The 17,786-nt window shown below is 48.5% G+C and overlaps 1 protein-coding gene across 15 annotated transcripts in view; it reads right to left on the bottom strand.

The window, feature by feature from the left end:
- DOCK9 (dedicator of cytokinesis 9) overlaps positions 1 to 17,786 on the bottom strand; it is a 347,564-nt gene that overhangs the window by 38,677 nt on the left and 291,101 nt on the right. For all 15 annotated transcript variants that reach the window (XM_050946627.1, XM_050946636.1, XM_050946657.1 and 12 more), the window contains one exon: positions 4,783 to 4,889. In XM_050946627.1, coding sequence (XP_050802584.1) covers positions 4,783 to 4,889 — 107 coding nt within the window. The remainder of the gene's footprint in view (positions 1 to 4,782; positions 4,890 to 17,786) is intronic.

Genomic DNA, 17,786 nt, shown 5'->3' with positions numbered 1-17,786 from the left:
GCATTGTCATATCCACCTCTGGAAGTTTCGAGGTTTCCAGACAGCTGCCGGTAAACCCATTCAGCACCTCCCCCTCATCCACAAGCTTTTGGACGCCCTCCAAAAACCCTCTGTCCTGGCTGTAGTTCACTGCCGGGCCCATACTAAAGATAGTAGCCCCGTTACCCGTGGGAATGCCCTGGCTGACGCCTCCGCCAAGAAGGCTGCCACCTTACCTTTAGCCATGCCCACATTGGCTATTGCAACCTCCTCCTTTACTCCACCGCACCCCGTACCAGTACCCGCTGCTGAACTACAATCGTGGGAAAGCCTCGGGGCCACTCTGGTCAAAGGGACCTGGCTTATGCCAGATGGCCGAGCCTGCCTCCCTCGCTCCACATACCCCGTGGCAGTTCGCTGGCACCATGATAAAGGGGGTCACTACGGCACGCACGCCCTCGTGGACACTATCGCTCGCTTTTGGTATGCTCCAGGCATTCAACCCTATTGCCTATCAATAGTGAAAGCATGCAGCACATGTCAGCGTAATGGACCTGCTCCGCCTCTTAACAAAATTAAGGGTGGAAGACCTCCGCCTGCTGCTCCATTTCAACATCTTCAAATTTGTCTTTAGCTGAGGGTACCCAGGATTGCCCTGGAGAAGGGGTCCGTTGTCTGGGGTCTGAGGCCAGGCAAAGAGATTTCTCCACAAGTATGAACTTCAGGCGTAGGTCTCAATCCCACCTGGTTCTGGCCTTCAAGTTGCTACAGTGAGTGCACTTCTGGGGAATATGCGACTCAACAAGGCAGCAGACGCAGAGGGAATGTCCGTCTGAGGTGGGCATAATGTCTCGGCACAAGCCACATCTTTTAAAACCCGCGAACCAGGCATTTAGTGCGGTTTGAAATAATATATATATATTTTTTTGTAAATAACTAAGACTAAGACTAATACTAATTATAAACTGAAACTAAGTTTTCTAGATCTGTCACTGATTGACTTTGGGACACTGCTACGGAGCTCCACTTCTGGCTGAGGATGGTTGAGAAGGAACTGAGGAGGTCGCGGCATCTGCGGTCTAGATAAGGCACCAATGGCCTGTCCGAAGCTAGTAAATACTGACACTAAACTGGGAGGAGTGGTAGATATGCTGGAGGGTAGGGATAGGATACAGACGGACCCAGACAAATTAGAAGATTGGGCCAAAAGAAATCTGATGAGGTTCAACAAGGACAAGTGCAGAGTCCTGCACTTAGGAAGGAAGAATCCCATTCACTCTTACAGACTAGGGATCGAATGGCTAGGAAGCAGTTCTGCAGAAATGGACCTAGGGGTTACAGTGGATGAGAAGCTGGATATGAGTCAACAGTGTGCCTGTGTTGCCAAGAAGGCTAACAGCATTTTGGGCTGTATAAGTAGGGGCACTGCCTGCAGATCGAGGGACGTGATCATTCCCCTCTATTCAACATTGGTGAGGCCTCATCTGTGTCCAGTTTTGGGCCCCACACTACAAGAAGGATGTGGAAAAATTGGAAAGAGTCCAGCGGAGGGCAACAAAAATGATTAGGGGTCTGGAGCACATGACTTATGAGGAGAGGCTGAGGGAACTGGGATTGTTTAGTCTGCAGAAGAGAAGAATGAAGGGGGATTTGATAGCTGCTTTCAACTACCTGAAAGGGGGTTCCAAAGAGGATGGATCTGGACTGTTCTCAGTGGTACCTGATGTCAGAACAAGGAGTAATGGTCTCAAGTTGCAGTGTGGGAGGTTTAGGTTGGATATTAGGAAAAACTTTTTCACTAGGAGGATGGTGATGCACTGAAATGGGTTACCTGACGGGGGGGAGGGGGGGAATTTCCTTCCTTAGAGGTTTTTAAGGTCAGGCTTGACAAAGCCCTGGCTGGGATGATTTAGTTGGGAATTGGTCCTACTTTGAGCATGGGGTTGGACTAGATGACCTCCTGAGATCCTTTCCAACCCTGATAACTTATTTCATAGAATCATAGACTAAGTGCAAAAAAAAAAATCTGGCTTACTAAATATTTCTTACCCACAATACATAATAAACACGTTAACATAGTAAGTATTATATAAGTACATCATGTGTACCATAGTGGCAGATCCTGTGGCTCCTGTTCCGTGGGGCTGGCTGGATTCAGTTCCCTGCTCTGGGTGTTGCAACTTCTGGGCCATTCAGGTTTTTGGGACCAGCCTCATCAAATCTGGGTGAGTAGCACTGCAATCTGGCACATGGTGTCACAGTACTACTCACAAAAGTTTGACCCAGCCAGCCCTGTCATCATGCTGGAGGGGTGACTAGGTCAGATTTGAGCAGTGCTGTGATCCTGTGAACCAGGTCACAATGACTGGAGTGGGGAGCAGAGCCCAGTCATCTCTGCAGTACTGGAGTTGCAGGAGCTGCTGCTGCTGCAGGGTGAGTGTGAGGAGGCAAACAAGCCCTTGTGGAATGCGCCGTGAGTGCCGGAGCTGGAAGGCTGGCCAACTTGTAGCAAGTGCAGATACAGGAGGTGATCCACAATGAGATCCTCTGCGACGAGACTGGAAGACCTTTTATATGGTTTGCCACTGCCACAAACAGCTGGTTCGATTTTCGGAACGGCTTCGTGCCTGTCGAACGTCCAGTGAGTGGAGTCTTTGCTCCCGGCTGCTTACCTGACGTTTAGGGTAAAAAAATAGGCAGGAAAACGTCCTGACTGGAGTGAAATTGGGTCACAATCTTTGAAAGGAAAGCAGGGTGAAATCTAAATTGCACCTTGTCCTTAAAGAAAACTGTGTAGGGAGGGTTGGAGGTGAAGGCCTTAAGTTCCAAAACAATCCTTGCCGAAGTAATTGAGACTAGAAAGGCAACCTTCCATGACGCCCCATCAGTTTGGAGAGAACCAGGTTGAGATCCCTCGCAAGGATCGGTTGCTGAACCTGTGGGTACAGATGCACCAGACCTTTGAAGAATCAGCCAACCATGGGGTTGGTGAAAACGGACTGCCCGATCACTCCCGGATGCAATGGAGAGAGAGCTGCCAAGTGTACCCTGATGAAAGAAGCTGTCAGACCTTGCTGTTTAAGGTGTAACAGGCACTCCAGGATGAGAGGAATGGAGGCCTGCAATGGCAGAGTATGGCACTGGGAGCACCAGATTGCAAACCTTTACCTCTTGGCCAGATAGGTGGACCTAGTGGAGGGCTTCCTGCTAACAAGCAAGACCTCCCTACCCAACTTCGAGCACATGAGCTCTGTAGGGTTTAACCATGAACTTCCAGGCCGTGCGGTGAAGAGACTGAAGGTCTGGGTGACAAAGATGACTGTGGTCCTGGGTGATCAGGTCTGGAAGTAGTGGCAGCACGATAGGGGTGTCCACCAAAAGTTCCAGGAGCACGGTGTACCAATGCTAGCGGGTCAACGCTGGTGCCACCATTATGACCATTGCCTTGTCCCTGTGGATTTTGAGCAGGACCTTGTGCGCAAGCAGAAATGGGGGGAACATGTACAGATGATCTGACCAGGGGAGGAGAAATGCGTCTGCAAGAGAGCCTTGGCTGTGGTACCAAAAGGAGCAGAACCGCATGCACTTCTTGTTGCCCTGAGTGGTGAAGAGGTCGATGTGGGGAGTTCCCCATCTCTGAAAAACAGTGCTAACTCCTGAGTTTTTGGCGCCAGGAGCTTCCCCATGGGATGCCCCCCAGTGGTGGCTTCCAAGGCAGCAGCCCCGAGTCTCAAGGGGAAGCAGGAAAGTTGGAGTGGGAAAGACCCCCCACTCCTAACTATCTATCTAACTATAGCTAAACTATCAAAACTATGAGACTCTAAACTATAAACAATGAGCATGCAAGAACTAGAGGAACACTTGCCAAAGCAAGCCACCGCTTGCATTGGTCCTGCTTTGAGCAGGGGGTTGGACTAGATGACCTCCTGAGGTCCCTCCCAACCCTGATATTCTGTGATTCTATGAATTCCAATGACTGCCTTGGCCAGTAAGAAGGAACTAAGGAGGCACTCGATCAGCAGGGTCATATATTGAGCGCCATGGAGGCACCACTCCAGGAGGCTCCACAGCCAACCCGATGGGTGCTGCTAGGGAAAAAACTTTCCAACAACTGTGCACATGATGTGAGCACACCTAATTGGAATCGATATGAGCAATCACTTGAAGAAGTTTTGATACTTCTGGGTTCCTAAAGTGAGAAGACCTTGAGAGTATGTAGGCTTTGTGATCCTCCAGAAATGGCCTTCGTAAGCACTGCTCAAAATGGGACAGAGTGGTTTTACTCCTACTTAATCAATCTTTTCTCAATTGGCAGAAGTGAAAATATACATATGGTAAATCAATCTATACTTTCACCCCAATTCAAACACATGGTATAAGTTAAATAACAATCAGATTACTGGTAGACATTACATAAATCTAAGTCTACATTGTTGTTGGTGAAGTGGTTAAAATCTTTACTATGGTTAGTTCTAGTTAGTATATAAAACAATCATCTGTGTAGTTTGTCAGTTAGTATAGTTTTTTACCTCATGTAACAGTCTTTTTTACTTGTTTTTATATTCTTGGTTAATCTCTTTAGGTTACCTTTTTTTTCCTTTGAGGATTTTGAACTACTGAAAGGCTGTTATTTTTCCAGAAATGTAAACTCAGTTATTTAAAGACTGGTCAGCTCAGTTAACCCATTTTATAATTAACTCCAAGAGTGAAATAGACAAAATTGAAAAATCATAAAATTAACACTGTAAAGCAACGATTGTTTATGAGAGTTGATTTTAATATATATGAATTTTGCTTACTCACTTCATTGAAGTGAACATCTTGCATCCCAACATCCTCCATCATTGAAGCCTCTTCATCTATATTTGGTGTGATTATTCTGAAAGTACTACAGCCTTGCTTAAATATTCCTATTATTGAAAAAGAAAAATATACACATTAAATTCATTGCTATCCAAATATTTTTGTCTGCTCATTAAGATTATGTTAAGTCACTGTGCACTAGTTTTGATGGGACAGAGAATCCAGGCTAATGTATCTGAATGCACCTACCACCAAAATGATAAAGAAAAATTTGCAATGTGCTCAATGAATTATGTAAACCAACACATATCTTTAATATTTACTTTGGACATTGGAAGAAGTAAAAATTTCAGTAATATATCTATTCTCTTTCCTCCAAAAAACCAAAGTGGTCAGGGACAATGTATTAATGGATAATATTCATTTATGACTGAAGATGGAAAAGTATTTATTGTTCTCTTGTAGCACATTATTTCTCCTATAATCTAGGAAGCTTTCTGTGTTAAAACAAAAAGTGAAAAATGTCATTAAACTTTATGCTGTCAGAAATTACACAAACATAAGGTTTTGAAAAAAATTGTTTCAAGAGGTAAATTGGTTGCATCGTGCACTTCTGCTGCAAACTGCAAAAAGTTAATGAGCACAATAAATTGCTCTTTGAAGATTTTTTATACTGCTTCCAGGTATCAAGAAAACTTGTTATCAGTGGATTAGCAAAGTAGTTCATAGCCTGTTTGTTGTGGGAACTTAGAATTAACTCTCTGATGCAGAGAGTTAGGATTTCCAAATGTAAGTAGGAACATAGGAACTGCCAAACAACAATGTATTCAACGTATCACAAAGAAGTCTCTCTCTTAAATAAATGCAATTAAATTAATACATTTCAGGTCCAGAGAAGCTGTTATGAAAGAGTCTAATGAAAGCTATTCCTACACACCAAAACAGATTTAAGTACCTATTATATTCATGACTACGAGGAAAGAATACAATGAAGTTGAAATCAAACACTTAAAATGAAGTCCTTAGCTGAAAAAACTTGAATATCAATATTAGTAACAAATGCTCCAGAGGTAACCAGTACAACTAAGTACAGTGGCCCAAAAAAATAGTCCCATTGTAAAGAGCCCACTTAGCATCTGACCTTTTGCCTTGTAAGCCATTCAGTGTTGGTAGAACTGTGGGAGACACTGTTGGCAGAAAGGAAATTATTGTTAAGAAATTTTCTGTTCTGGAGGCCAGTGTCTTCCACAATTCTGGACATCTAGGAAGTAGTGAGCTGTGAACAGAGGTAAGGAGGGTTACAGAAAAGGTTAGAAAGAAGAGAAAAAAAGAGATGGTATCCCTACTCATTATAAGATTTGCTCAAAGGACAATATTATTGCTGGGACACCACCTGCAACACCTTCCTGCCAAACAAAGTCTCTGGAGATGACAGGAAGGCCATCTTACAGTGTTTGATAGAGGGACTAGCTGCTGACCAGGTGGGTGCCTTGCAAATTTTTGACATACTGTATATGCATTTGCTTTTTCTGCCCATGAGGTTGCCAGGGATCTCATGAAGCATGCCATGACCCCTTTTGGGGCCACAGTCTCCGATGCCTTGTATGCCTTAATGCACAGCCTAATCCATTTAGCAGTGTAGAACTTGAAAACTCTGAGTCATTGGTATTTGGGGTGGAAAGATATAAATATGACACCTGATCTTGTCATGAATTCTGTATATATGAGGTAGATTTTCTGAGCTCTAAGGTGTGCCACCTCTTCTCAGTGCAATGTTGTGGCCAGTGCTTAGTGAAGACGCTACCTACACTGATGGGAGATCTTCCCCTGTTAGCACAGGTACTCCACCTCTCGGAGAGGCAGTAGCTGTGTTGACAGGAGAAGCCCTCCTGTTGACATAGCACTGTCTACTGTAGGGGTTAGGTCAGTATAACTTTTTGCACAAGAGTGTGCATTTTCCACACCCAAGTGATGTAGCTGTACTGGTATAAGTTTGTAACGTAGACTAGAGCTCAGACAAAATGAAGGAAGAACACCGTCGCCTGTGATTTATGGGATGTGTGATAAATGAAGGTGGGGGTAGCTCCCTTTTATGGGCACCCAACCAGCCAGTAGCTATAAAATCACTCTTAGTAGTTGTTCTCTAATTTCTCTACCTGTAAGGGTTAAAAAGTCTCACTGCGATGCATAGATAAAACGAAGTGAGTGGGCACATGGCCAAAAGAGCCAATAGGAAAGCTAGAACTTGTAAAAATTGAAACGAGACTCCCTCTTTTGTCGGTCTGTTGTTGTTCTCAGGGAGAAGCAGACAGTGAGCAGTTACGCTGTGAGAAGCTTTGGACAGGTATGAAAAATAATCGGTATCCTACCTAGAAACTACTCATTGAAAACCCCAGATATGTAACTAGATCAGGAATTGTCTAGGATTAGGTTTATCCCTTTTAATTCTTTACGGCTTTTGTTTTGCTTGTAACTTTTAAGCTGGACCTCAAGAAAGCTATTCTTGATGCTTAATCCTTGTAGTTGCTCTTTTTAAATCTAGCAATAGCCTAAGTTCCAAGAAGTATTTTCTTCCTTTTGCTTTTTTAATAAAATTTACCTTTTTTTTAAGAACAGGATTGGATGTGTGTCTAAAGAGGTTTGGGCACATGTTGTTCAATTAGCTGGTGGCAACAGCTGATTTCCCCTTTCTTCCCCCTTCTTTCTCAGCTCTTCCCCGGAGGGGGTGTGTGAAAGGGCTTGAGCGTACCCCACAGAAAGAAATGCCCTAGTGCGCCTTCCTGGATTCTCAAAGGGGTTTTGCACTTGCACAATCCAAGGTCAGAGAAAAGCTATAACGTTGGGAATTTAATACAAGCCTGGAGTGGCCAGTATTAATTTTTAGAGTCCTTGCGGGCCCCACCTTCTGCACTCAAAGTGCCACAGTGGGGAATCAGCCTTGATAAGCTCTGATCAACATATCATCCAGGAAGGGATACAAGTAGATACCATGCAATCTGAGTCTGGCTATGATTACCTCCAGCATCTTTGTAAAGACACCGAGTACCAAGGACAGGCCAAATGGGAGCATGTGATACCGATGCCTTCTGCTGTACGCAAATCTTAGTAATATGTGGTAGCTCAGTTTGAGAGGAATACAGAAGTATCCATCCACCAGATCCACTGAAATCAGAAAATCCCCCTGGTACAAGGATGAAACTATAGAGGCCAGGGACTATCCAGCCAACACTTCAATTTTTTCATCCATTTGTTGAGCCTTTTGAGGCAAAGAAGAGAAGGTTACTTACCTGCGCAGTAACTGATGTTTGAGATGGTTGTCTCTGTGAGTGCTCCACTTTTAGGTGTTTGAGTGCTCCTGCACTTCTAGTCAGAGATTTAAGACAGCAGCGCCCTGGGTAGCCACGCACGCGCTGCAGCCAGCTTGTGCTGCTCTGAGTGGGTATTGTGTGCGCGCAGCTGACCGTCCCCCAGTTCCTTCTCTGTTGCAGATGATTGAAGAGACACTCTGAAGCAGAGGGAAGGAGGCAGGGCTGCCCAGAGGATTCAGGTGGCCTGGGGCAAAGTGGGGGAGCTTGTATTCACCAGGCAGCGCTCTGAGTCGTCGTCGTTATCGGTATTTTGGCGGCAGGGAGCCCTTCAGTTGCTCCGCGCCTTCAGCAGCACTGAAGGCCCCCCCGCCACCCAAATGCCACCAAAGACCCAGAACGACAGAAGGGCCCCCTGCTGCCAAAATTCAGCCGCCTGTTGGTATGTAGAAACTTTCAACAGGCAATCATCCAGGTAGGGGAATATAATTACCCCCCCTGTCCACAATGATGGGCTGCGACCACAGCGAGGACTTTGGAGAAAACTCGCGGGGCTCTGGAATGTTCAAATGGGAGCACTTTGTACTGGAAGTGGAGGTTGCCTATTGTGAAACGAAGAAACCTTCTGTGTGCAGGATGTATGGTAACATGGAAATAAGCATCCTGGAGGTTGAAGGCCGAGAGCCAATCTCCCTTCTCCAATGCTGGGATTATGGTTGCAAAGGTAACCATCTTGAAACACTGAGGTTTTGATAAACTTGTTTAGCTTGCGCAAGTCCAATATGGGCCTCCAGCTACCCGTTTTTTTTTTGGGTGAGAAAACAGTGTGAATAAAACCCAGTCCTCCTGTGTTTGGGAGGTACAGGTTCTACAGCACCGAGTTGCAGGTGATTTATTTCTTGCTGTAGTAGGTGCTTGTGAGAAGAGTCCCTGAAGAGGGATGGAGAAGGGTGGGGTTGCGGGAATAGAGGTGAATAGGATGGAATAGCCCTTGAGTATAACTTCCAGAACCCATTTGTCTGGTGTAATGGTTGCCCAGACCATATCGAAAGGTGTTAGGCGGTCTCCAAATGGATTGGAATCCGGAGATGGTTGTGGCAATGGAATTTAAGGAGCTCTCATGCCCTCGATAAACACATCAAAATGCCTGTCTAGAAGTAAATAGTTTGGACATGGTGGATTGCCCCAGTGTCCATCGTCGTCTTGGCTGACGTTGTTTGCAACATTGGTAGTACTGTCTCTGCAGCTGGGTATACAGAGCAGTATAGAAATGCTGGGTGTAAAATGCACCCTGTTTCTTTTTGTTATCAGGTATATGAATTCCCAAGGTTTTCAGCGTGGCATGGGAGTCCGTCAGTATATGTAAGGCTGCATCTGAGGTGTCCGCAAGGAGTTTCTGTCCCTCAAAAGGTATGTCCTTGATCATGTCCTGGATTTCCTTGGGGAAGCTGGAAAGGTGGAGCCAAGAAGCCCTCCGCATGACTACTGATGTGGCAATGGAGTGAGCTGCCATGTCTTCAGAATCCAGTGATGCCTGCAAGGCCATCCTGGCAATCAGGGAACCTTCTGAAATATTCGCTTGTATTCTCCTTTTTTATCTGTTGGGAGATGCTCAATAAACGTAGACATCTGTGCAAAAATGTGAGTGTATCTGGCTAATAGTGTGGAGTAATTAGCGATGCATATCTGAAGAGTCGCTGAGGAACAGGCCTTTCTACCAAACAAGTCAAGGTGTTTCCAGTCTTTGTCGTAAGGTGTGGTACGAGCCAGATGTTTCCCCCTTTGATTAACGGCTTCCATAACCAGTGAGTTGGGCTAGGGCGAGTGAAGAGAAACTCACCCCTTTTTGCTGGCAGGTAATACTTCTTGTCTGAACGTTTACAAGAAGGTGGGACCATGGCCGGTGTCTGCCAGACCGTTTTTGCCCAGTCCATAATGGCAGAATTAATAGGCAATGCAATCTTGGCCGCAGAAGAAGCATGGAGAATGTCAGTGAGCTTATGCTGCGTCTCTGGCAGCGCTTCTAAGCAGATGCCTAGGGAATCAGCCACATGCTTGTATAGATCTTGGAAAGATTTAAAGTCATCCCCCGGTGTGGGGGGAGGCATGATTGTGTCCTCCGGGGACAATGAAGAAATATGGGTAGGAGGGAGGATGTCACCCTCTATTAAGTCCTCATTGCCCTCATGCTCCTCCCTGGTGACTTCAGGGGAAGCTGGGGCAACCAGTGAAGTAGATCTGGCTGATCTTGGTGTTCTGGATCTGGATTAGTTAGAGGGCTGAATATCTTGAGCCCTGTACAGTGCTATGGGCCCCAGTATGGCCAGTTTGGTGGGAGGGCCATGGGGGTGTGTGTCATCCATTGAGGGGGTTGCCACACTGTGGGTGGTAGCCCTGAGGTTCCAGGTTTGGGCGATGAATGGCATAGGGTGCCCATCCCTACAGCCACTTCATCCGCCTCATCGCTTGAGAGAGGAGGGGCTAAGCCAGTAGGTATAGCCGTGAGACTCATAGCTGGTCTGGCTCGGGTGCCATCTGTGCCGAAGAGAGGAGTGCCCGGGGTGGAGGCAATTACCAGGTCTGCCTGGCTAATGAAATGCTGCAGCACCGGGAAGTTAAAAGCAGGCATATGAGGCACAGAGAGGTTAGTCAGCGTCTGTGCTGCAGGTGCTGTGGGCTTGCTGTAATAAATAGGAACAGCAGGTGGCGCCATAGCACTGCTCGGTGCCGAGGACTTCAGCTCTCTAGGCTGTGAGGGAATAGGCTTTGTTCTTCTTGAGTGCTCACTCATATCAATTCCAGTTAGGTGTGCACGCGCCATGTGCATGGATGTTGGAAACTTCCCTAGCAGCTACCCGTCGGACTGGCTGTGGAGCCCCCTGGAGTGGTGCCGATATGGTGCTCTATATATGACCCTGCCAGCCTGACTGTCCTTCAGTTCCTTCTTACCACCAGTGATGGTTGTTGGAACAGTGGTCTCTTGTCATTAAATGCTCCACTACTCCCTAGCTATCTCTTTGTATATAGTTACCATTGCTAGTTAATTATTAGTCATTATCTAGCGTTAAGTATAGTTTATAACAGTTGGGGGAGTCTTCCCCTTCAACAAGTGCCCCACAGGGCTCCAGGGCATGTCGTCCCAGGGCTTCAAACCCTGCACCTCCTGCTGCAAGCCTATGCCCACGGGCGAGCTCCACGACTCCTGTCTCTGGTGTCTGGGACAGGCCCACCAGGTCTGCAAGTGTAAAATCTGCAAAGTGTATAAACCCCGCACAAGAAAGGAAAGTGACATTCACTTGAAGCAACTCCTCATGGAGTCTGCTCTCTGCCCTTCACAAGATTCGGGCCCAAGCGCCGCGGTGCGGAGTGCTCCTCCAGCAATGTCACCTACAGCACCGCAAAAGGACTCGGCACGCCCTCCTAGGGGTCAACGATCTCCCAGGGCTCAGAAGTATCTCTCCCCACACCACTCCCACTCCCCAGCTGCCCGTAAAAAGCAGGCGATGGGAGGTCCTCCACAGAGGCCTGAAGCGGACACCGCGGCCACGGCACGATAGGGTACGAACCAACAGATCCTCCACTAGGTCTCAGCCCGCATGGGCCCTTGGTCCTCCAAGCTGGCCTGCAAGTGGAGGAGGTCAAGCTGCCCTCCACCCAGGATACCTTTGAGGCCGCTAGAGGGATCATTGAAATAACTGCGCCTGTGTTCCTGGTCTCGAGGCCTCCACCAGCCCAAGTCCGAGTACAGTCGAGGGGCAAACCGGGAATGTTTGGACAGTCTGCCCCCAGGCCAGCATCACTGCACCGCTCTGAGTCCTGGCACCGCACGTGTGCTATGCGTCGGTCTAACTCATAGAACTGATCTGACTTGCAGCACTAGTCTCGCAGCCCGGATCCTCGGAGCCATTCCTGCTTGAGGTGGTCGTCGGCTGACAGGTCGTGGTCCTGCTTGAGGTCTAGATCATGCTCTGACACCTTGCGGCACCGGTTGATTCGACGACATTCTGCGCATCGCTCTCTGTCATGGCACCATGCCTCCCCATGCTGTCGTCCGTGGCACCGCTCCCCTTTGCGGCACCGCTCTCCGGCACAGTGCAGATCTCCAGCGTGGCACCACTCTTCATCACGGCACCAATCTCCCGCTTGGCACTGGTCTCCCGCTCGCTACCGCTCCTTGTCATGGCACCGGTCCCGATCATTCTCTCAATGCCGCTCTCCTTCAAGGTGAGATCCAACTTCTCTGCACCCATCGACCTCACAGCACCACTCTCCATATTGGCACCGATCACTGCCCGAATCTCACTACTCCCTGTGGCACCCATCCTGCTCATCGGGATGCAGTGCCTTCCCTGGTGCATTCGTGCACCGCCCCTTGGCTGTCACGCTCCCAATCTTCCTCCCTTAGATCGGGCATCAGGAGCTTCGGATGTACCTCAATCACGCCCAGGAAGTCTCGGATATGGCACCTCAGTGCCCCACTGGCAACCCCATTGGCAATTCTGGACCCCTTGGGCATACCACCAGGCCCAGGCCCAGGCCGCTGCACCGCCTCCTCCCCGCCACCATCACATTTGAGGCCCTGTCTTCTCAAGGCAACCCTCAGCTGCCCACCTCCGGACCCAGCATAAACTCTGGAACCAGCTCCATGTCAGGTGGAAGCTACCCCCAGTGCTCTGGAGGATCTGGACCCAACAGACCAAGGGGCTGTTTCAGACCTGGCCCTCTCGATAGCATCTTCCTTGTCCTCCTCTGACAAGGCTGTGACAGGCACGTCCACAGCCGGCCCACCTCCTATGGACTTCAGGGCACTGCAGGAGATTCTCCGGCGGGTGGCCCTGAACATGAACCTCCAAGTGGAGAAGGTTGCAGAGGATTAGGACCCTATGGTGGACATCCTGGTATCAGAAGGACCTTCTAGCATAGCTTTGCCAGTAATTAAAACCATTCAATCCAATGCCAGAACAGTCTGCCAAACTCTGGCCTCCACTCCCCCTATGGCCAAGAGAGCCGAAAGGAAATATTTTGTCCCCACGAAGGGGTATGAATACCTCTTTATCCATCCCACCCCATGTTCCCTGGTGGTGGATGCGGTAAATGAGAAAGAAAGGCAGGGTCAGCAGGGGCCTGCCCCTAAATCAGAAGGACGCAAAATGCCTGGATCTCTTTGGGAGAAAGATTTATTCCACCGGTAGTATTTCCCTTAGGATCGCTAATCAACTGGCAATCCTTAGCTGATACAATTATAACTCTTGGTCTGGTATTCAAAAGTTCCAGGACCGTCTTCCATCCAAGTCATGCACGGAGCTAGGGGCCATTGCCGAGGAGGGCAGACTACTGGCCCACACCTCTCCTCAAGGCTTACTCGTTGCTGTGGATGCGGCAGTGTGCACACTGGCATCTGGCATCGCTATGCGACGAAATGCCTGGCTCTAGTTCTCGCGTCTCCCTCCTGAAGTACAACAAATGATCCAGGACCTTCCGTTTGACCGCCAAGGCCTGCTCGCTGAACAGACCAACTCGAGACTGTATACCCTGAAAGATTTGCGCAACACCATTAAATCTTTAGGCACGCATACACTGGCAACTCAGAGAAAGCTGTTCAAGCCAAAGCCCCCTCTGGGCCCTAAGTGCACCTTTTGAAGATGCGCATAAGGACAGACTACCAGTCCACAACTCAGTCAGTTCTCCTCCCTTTCTGAGCCGTCTAACCCACTTCTACTGTGCATGGTCCCTTATTACATCAGACTTATGGGTCCTCCACACGGTAGAGGTGGGATGTTCTATCCACCTCCCCACCCCCATTGCTCATCCCTCTTCAGGGACCCCTCTCATGAGAAACTCCTTATTCAGGAGGTAGAGTCCCTCCTTGCTCTAGGAGCCATGGAGGAGGTGCCTCAGGAGCTCAGAGGCAAGGGTTTCTACTCACGTTACTTCCTCATCCCCAAGGCAAAAGGAGGCCTATGGACCATTCTGGGCCTCAGGGAGCTCAACAGATAAATCACCAATCTGAAATTCCACATGCTCTCCCTGAGCACGATCATTCCCTCCCTGGATCCAGGAGACTGGTATGCTACCCTCCATATGAAGGACTCTTACTTTCACATTTCAATCACTCCATCTCATAGATGCTTTCTTCAGTTCGTGGAGAACAAGATGCACTATCAGTTCACAGCTCTCTCATTTGGCCTGTGCACAGCCTGCTGCGTCTTCACCGAACACATGGCGGTTGTGGCAGCTTTTCTTCACTGCCATCACATACATGTCTACCAGTATTTGGACAACTGGCTCATACAAGGCCGATCTTGTCAGCAGGTAGATTCTCAGATGCAAATGGTCAGAAAGACATTTGACCGCTTGGGCATCATTTTGCACATCAACAAATCTGTTCTCACCCCAACCTGAACAATAGAGTTTACTGGGGCAGTCCTGGATACAAATAAAGCAAGAACATTCCTCTCAGAGGCCCGACGGCTAGCCCTTGCACATATAATTGATGGTCTGTGCAACTTTCCCACTACCACAGCGAGGCAGAGTCTCAAGTTTCTGGGTCACATGATGTCCTGCACTTACATGGTATAACATGCCAAGTTGAGGCTCAGGCCCCTACAGGCATGGTTGGCGTCCGTGTATTGCCCAGGCCACGACAGTCTAGACATGGTGCTCACCGTTCTGAGGTGTACCGTCGATTCCCTGTGTTGGTGGCTGGACCCCCACATGGTGGGCGCCCGAGTCCCATTCCACCCTCCCCAGCCCACTCTGACCCTGGTAATGGACGTGTCCACGTTGGGCTGGGGAGTGCACCTCGGGAGCCTGACAACTTGGGGTTTATGGCAGGTAGAAGCCTATCAATATCAAAGAACTCAGGGCTATCCGCCTCACGTGCCAAGCATTCTGCCCCACTTACAAAACAGTTGTGTAGCAGTGCTGACGGACAACACCATGGCCAAGGGGGAGAGCCCGGTAATCTCCTCTTTGTCAGGAAACCCTTGTCCTGTGGGAATTCTGTTTAGCCCACTCCATCCTTCTCCAAGCTTCTAACCTGCCAGGTGTTCAGAACGTGCTGGCAGACAGCTTGAGCAGTCGCTTCCTTACGCACAAATGGTCTATTTGTCCGGACATTATTCACTCCGTTTTCTGCAGCTGGGGATTTCCCCAAATCAATCTGTTCACTTCACAGACCAACAGGAAATGCCCAACCTTCTGTTCCTTCTGAGGTTACAGCCCAGGCTCAATCGCAGATGCTTTCCTGATCCCGTGTACCAGCCAACTACTTTACACCTTTTACCCTCATCCACAGGGTGCTCATCAAGGTCTGCAGGGACAAGGTGGACATCATATTGGTGGTCCTAGCTTGGCATCTCTTAGACCTCTCAATCCAGGTCCCACTGCATCTACCTCTCGCCCCCGACCTCATCTCAAAAGAACCACAGTCGTCTCCTCCATCCAGACCTTCCATCTCTCCATCTCATAGGTTGGAGGATCCGTGGTTGTACCATGCTGAGCACACCTGTTTAGTCTTGGTGAGACAGGTGCTCCTGGAAAGCCGCAAACTTTCTACCAGGATTATGTATGAAGCAAAATGGAAAAGGTTTTCCATTTGATGCACTCAACTGCAGGTACTTCCCCTCCAAACTTCAATTCCGTGCATCCTGGACTACCTACTACACTTGAAGGGCCAAAATCTAGCATTCGGATTGCTTAAGGTCCACCTCATGACCATCTCGTTATTCCACCCGGGCGCTGACGGGAGTTCTGTGTTTGCACACCCCATGGTGGGACATTTCCTGAAAAGGCCTGGAAAAAATCCACCCCTCAATGAAGCCCCCTGTACCGGACTGGGACCTTAACCTAGTCCTTTCCTGTATTATGGGTCCCCCTTTTGAGCCGCTAGCTTCCTGCTCGCTCCTCTACCTTTCCTGGAAGGTCACCTTCCTAGTAGCCATTACCTCAGCATGACATGTTTCTGGGCTATGAGCTCTCACGTGCGATCCACCGTATACCATTTTCCATAAGGACAAAGTCCAGCTGAGGCCTCACCCAGCTTTCCTACCAAAAGTTGTATCCCGTTTCCACGTCAGCCAGGACATTTTCCTGCCAGTTTTCATCCCAAAACCACATGCTAACCTTCGAGAGCAGCAGCTGCATTCACTGGATGTTAGAAGAGTGCTCGCCTTCTACATAGATTGAACAAAACCTTTCTGCAAGACAACCCAGTTGTTTATCGCCATAGTGCAGCAAATGAAAAGTGCGCCGGTTTCTTCCCAGTGGATATCTTCATGGATCACCATGTGTATTCGCGCTTGTTATAACTTGGCGAATGTTCCTTTGCCTGCTGTCATGACTCACTCCACGAGAGTGCGAGTCTCCTCTGCAGCCTTCTTGGCACATGTACCTCTCCAGGAAATCTGCAGGGCTGCCATATGGGCTTCAGTGCACACCTTCATGTCCCACTACGCCATAGTCCATCAATCTAGTGATGATGCACCCTTCAGCAGGGCGATCCTTCAGTCTGCAATACCTTGACTCCGACCCTACCTCCGAGGTAAGGCCTGGGAGTCACCTAACTGGAACTGATATAAGCAAGCACTCGAAGAAGAAAAGACAGTTACTCATCCGTGCATGCGGCATGTGTGTACACCTAACTGGAATAGATATGAGCAACACATCTTGAAGAACAACAGTTACAAAAGGAGAGTAACCATCTTTTTTGCCATGGCTGCCTGTCTTAAGGGCTAGACCGCACCAGGTCTTTTGTTCCTCGGGATGCCTCTGCACTGGAGGAACCCGGTGCCACACAGTCTGAGGCTCTGCGTGCCGATGATATCGGGGCGGAGTCAGTGGTCAGAGATCGCTTTTTGCATTGTAATTCTCCCTAGGGGGAGGAGTGAGACCACTTCTTTGTTTTCATGGGGGCTGGGTCCTTTGTGCTCGTCTTAGAGGAGACTCCGATGTCTGACATGGCAGTTAGGGAGTGAGTGAGCTGGTGGGGAGAGGTCCCCTGCTCAGGGTCACAGGCAGGACACAGGGATTTCTCCATAAGCATCAGTCTGACATGGAGTTCCCTAGTCTTTCTGGTCCTTGCTGTTAACTTTTTGCAGTGGTGGCTTCTGCATAACATGAGTCTTCCCCAGGCAGCAGACACACTGGGAGTGACCATCAGAGACTGGTATTGACAGTCAACAGGAAATGGTAATTTTGGGCAAAAAGGAAAGGAAAAAGTATTTTGAGGAAGAGTATTCTGAGGTGCTGCTGTTGTTCCGACTGAAGCCAACGGCGGCAAAAAAGAAACTGGGGGTCGGTTGGCTGTATGTGCGCGATACCCACTCAGAGCAGCACAAGCTGGTTGACCTGGCCAACCAGGACACCGCAACCTTAGATCTCTGACTAGAAGCTCAGGGGCACTCAAACACCTAAAAGTGGAGCACTTACAGGGCCATTTCTCGAAGAAGAAGAAGAAGAATGGCTTAAATTCCCCCCCTCCACAATGCACTTCTGAACAATGAAGATGGTGGAGAAGAACCTTGAGAATTTTTCTTCTGAGGAATGCTCTCTAATAGTCTCATATCTAAAAGATTAGATATCTTGTTCTGGATCAGATTGCACTTTTACAGGGTTGTTAGAGATGGGGAGCTGGATGAAGAACAGATGGGCTAGAGCCTGTCACTTGAGGGAGTATCTCTTACTCACTGTGTCCTTGAC

The sequence above is a fragment of the Gopherus flavomarginatus genome, chromosome 1, assembly GCF_025201925.1.
Source record: "Gopherus flavomarginatus isolate rGopFla2 chromosome 1, rGopFla2.mat.asm, whole genome shotgun sequence".
Lineage (NCBI taxonomy): Eukaryota > Metazoa > Chordata > Testudines > Testudinidae > Gopherus > Gopherus flavomarginatus.
This window is presented reverse-complemented; position numbering and strand designations above follow the sequence as displayed.